This window comes from Mesoplodon densirostris, chromosome 9 (genome assembly GCF_025265405.1).
Source record: "Mesoplodon densirostris isolate mMesDen1 chromosome 9, mMesDen1 primary haplotype, whole genome shotgun sequence".
NCBI classification, from domain to species: Eukaryota; Metazoa; Chordata; class Mammalia; order Artiodactyla; family Ziphiidae; genus Mesoplodon; species Mesoplodon densirostris.
The window spans coordinates 31361471-31364728 of record NC_082669.1 but is presented as its reverse complement, the minus strand read 5'-3'; the positions used below and the strand labels follow the sequence as shown (position 1 = coordinate 31364728).

The 3258-nt window shown below is 43.4% G+C and overlaps 1 protein-coding gene across 1 annotated transcript; it reads right to left on the bottom strand.

The window, feature by feature from the left end:
* Window positions 1-234: 234 nt before the first annotated feature.
* LOC132496241 (nuclear transcription factor Y subunit alpha-like) lies at window positions 235-897 on the bottom strand. Its single transcript, XM_060108512.1, has one exon. It carries the CDS (start codon window positions 895-897, stop codon window positions 235-237), a length of 663 nt encoding a protein of 220 aa, XP_059964495.1.
* Between the last annotated feature and the right edge of the window lie 2361 nt (window positions 898-3258).

Sequence of the window (3258 nt, the reverse complement as noted above, 5' to 3'; positions counted from 1 at the left end):
AGCTAAGTGGTTTCTGTCCTGTAGAAAAGGGCAGAATGTAATCATCAGTGTCCTATTGGAAGAGTTGATCAGTTTCCTTGGAACAGTGGGAAGTAGTGTGAGGAACATGACCTTGATCAGCTCCATCACATGGCCTGGGGTTAGGACACTCAGATTATCTGTGTCATAGCCTCTTCATCTGCTTGATTTGGATCCTGAATATGGGGACTATCTTTTTTCCTTTAGAGAGAAAAATCATCCACCTTCACCAGGCTTCCATGCCATGGCATGATGGTGCCGAGACTCATGCAGGTATTTCCTTCTTTCTCTTGGAACTTTCCCTTCTGCCTCTAATTTAGCCCAGGCTTGCCCCCTCTTAAGTGTATGGTGGTACTGTTTGGCATTCACATAGAGAGGCTCTTCTTCAAGCATCTCTGCCCCAGGAAGAAGGATGCTCTTGATAGCAGTCACAGAGCCAGCACCAGGTACCATCATGACCATCACTCCTGAAATGACCACATTGCCTGCCACTGGTAGTATCACAGTGACAGTCCCTTGCCCACTGCTGGTTGTGTTGGTATTGGCTCCAGTCTGAACAATTTGTGCTCCTGCCAAACTGGGTGCAGGGATGGTGATCATGCCTTGCTGGAGAATGGTGCCATGTGCATTAACTGGCTGATAGATGATGGTCTGCCCTTTGTCAGTATGTGCCATTTTCTGCCCCTGGACAGCAATCTGCTGTTGTGTCTGCATCTGGCCAGTGGTGACGGCTGTCTGGGGCTGCTGGATGATGATCTGCTGGGTCTGGACCTGCTGGCCCTGCACCTGCATAGACTGCTCACCCTGGATCTGGGTCTGTCTGGGTGGGACCAACTGTATCTGCTGCAAAGCCTGTGTCCCAGATACAGGTACTTGCATGATGGTTTGACACTATCCACCAGGAGCAGCCTGGACCATGATGGGTTGGCCAGTTGATGTGATTAACTGGCCTCCACTGACCTGTACCATTAATGGCTGTCCCTGGACCTGCTGCTGAATCTGTCCAGCCTGGACAACAATCTGCTTTGTTGAACTGTTGCTGTTTGCTGTATACTGGTCCCTCCAAACTAGAGTCTTGACCACAGTGAGTTCCACTCTGGAGATCCTAGAAGACTTCAAGATGCACTCCTTGGAAACATGGGGGAGGTACAGCTGTATATAAGCAAAATGTAGATAAATCTTTCCCCAGACTTCTCTCCAGGGCTTCATGAATTCTGAACGCAGGGGACTTCATGTCAGGCAAACCCAACATCCCCCTGCCTGGGGCCTGAGAAGCTGTGCCTAAGAGTCGGGGGAATGGGGATGCATCACATCCCCAACTGGCTCTGGCACCCTTCGAGGGTCTGAACCCCAAGATGTCTGCTCCCCAAGGTGTCTTCCCCGCATGGTGTGGCTCCCTGCAGGCCTTGGCCAGGAGTGCCCCGGGGCGCTCACAGGCTCCATCTGGGGCTGTCAGCCGCACGGCTCGGCTAGTCTCAGCTGGAGTCCAAGATAGATAATCTTGGAAGAAATGTAAAAATCACCTTACAGCAAATTCCAACATAAAGAGAAATAAAAATGACATAGCAGGTAAATATTTTGAAATTAATTCTGTGTCTTATTTATGAATAAATCAAAACTAGTAATTGGATGAGACTGATACATTTGGCAAGGGACTTTCTGTGTTTTATACCAATTTTATATTTCCTTAACAATGAATTAGGGAATGGACCAGGCTCTGTGCTATCTGCAAAAGAAAGAGAAATGAAAGTGATGCAGTCCTTGGATATTTTTTCTGTTTTGGAATATAAACCAGTAGATGCTAGGTAAGAGGGTCAGGCTATGGTGGAGAATGTATAACATGTGACAGAAGCCCTCATTTAGTCTAGGTTATTTCACTTAGGGGAGGGGTTGGTTCTTCAAAAAAGAAAGACTATGAGTTGAAATTTAAAAAAACAATTTTAGAAGGTAAACACATAGTGAACTATTGTTATGGATAAAAGCTTTCCAATAACAGGGAAAAGAATGTGCAAATATAAGAAATGTTTTTTCAAAAATAATAGAACGTGTGTTGTTCTTGGTAAAGTCTAACTGAATATGATTGGTATAAAGTGCTTGTAAGAAAAACAATGAAGGGGCTTCCCTGGTGGTGAAATTGTTAAGAATCCTCCTGTGCAGGGGAAACAGGTTCCAGCCCTGGTCAGGGAAGATCCCACACGTCATGGAGCAACTAAGCCCGTGCACCACAACTATGGAGTCTGCATTCTAGAGCCCGGGTTCTGCAATAAGAGGAGCCACCACAATGAGAAGCCCGTGCACAGCAAACAAGAGTAGCCCCCAGTTGCCGCAAGTAGAGAAAAGCCCACACACAGCAACGAAGAACCAACACAGCCAAAAATAAAATAAATAAAACAAATAAATTTGTAGAAGAAAAAAAAAACAATGAAAATGGAGGCAGAAAGATAAGCAGGAAAGGGATAAATCACATAGACTCTTATAGATCAACTAATTATTTAATTTTATCCTTAAGTCAATAATGGAGAGTAATTGAATGATTTAGAAAATGGAAGTAGTATGGTGTTAGTTATCTCTAGAAAGTTCACTTTGGGAAAGAGGAAAGGGGATTAGAGGTTTAGAGAAGACATTTTCAGTGTCTACACAAGATACAACAATGCTCAGAATTAAGCAGGTATGAGACTATCAAAATATGGACCAACTTCAGAGTTCTTTCAACTTGAATCAAAAAACTTAATGATTAGATCAAGTAAGGGATGAGGTCAAAGAAAAGTAAGCCCCATGTGCCAACAATGTGTCTGACTCGCTCACTTTTACAGCTTCATAATTTCAGACAGTTTTTGACTCATTTAGGCACTGAGTATGTGTTAATTAATTTAAGGAATAAGTAGATAAACGATTTGTGTAATTTTTATATTTACTGAAGGCATATGGGGGAGAAAAGATGCCACGTGGACTTGTGAGGTGAAGAGTATGAGTCATCCCAAAGAAACTGTTCAAGAGGCAGGTTAGAAATAAAGACCTGGAAGATTCCAATTTCACAGTGCAGTGATCTGCATTAGACACACCCTCAGCAGATAAAAACAATAAAGTCTGAACAAACATTTTAAAAACCCAACTATTTGTAAATACTTGAAAATGAATGAAGAAGAATACTGAGATCATTTGACCATTGAAAGAAGGAAATGGCGTGTTCCCCTGAAGAGACTTTTCAGTGAGGACAGAGTTGAGAAACTAGAGGTCAAG

Coding starts and splice junctions, on each gene's coding strand:
- LOC132496241 (XM_060108512.1), bottom strand. CDS start 897: ATGCAAGTACCTGTATCTGGGACACAGGCTTTGCAGCAGATACAGTTG.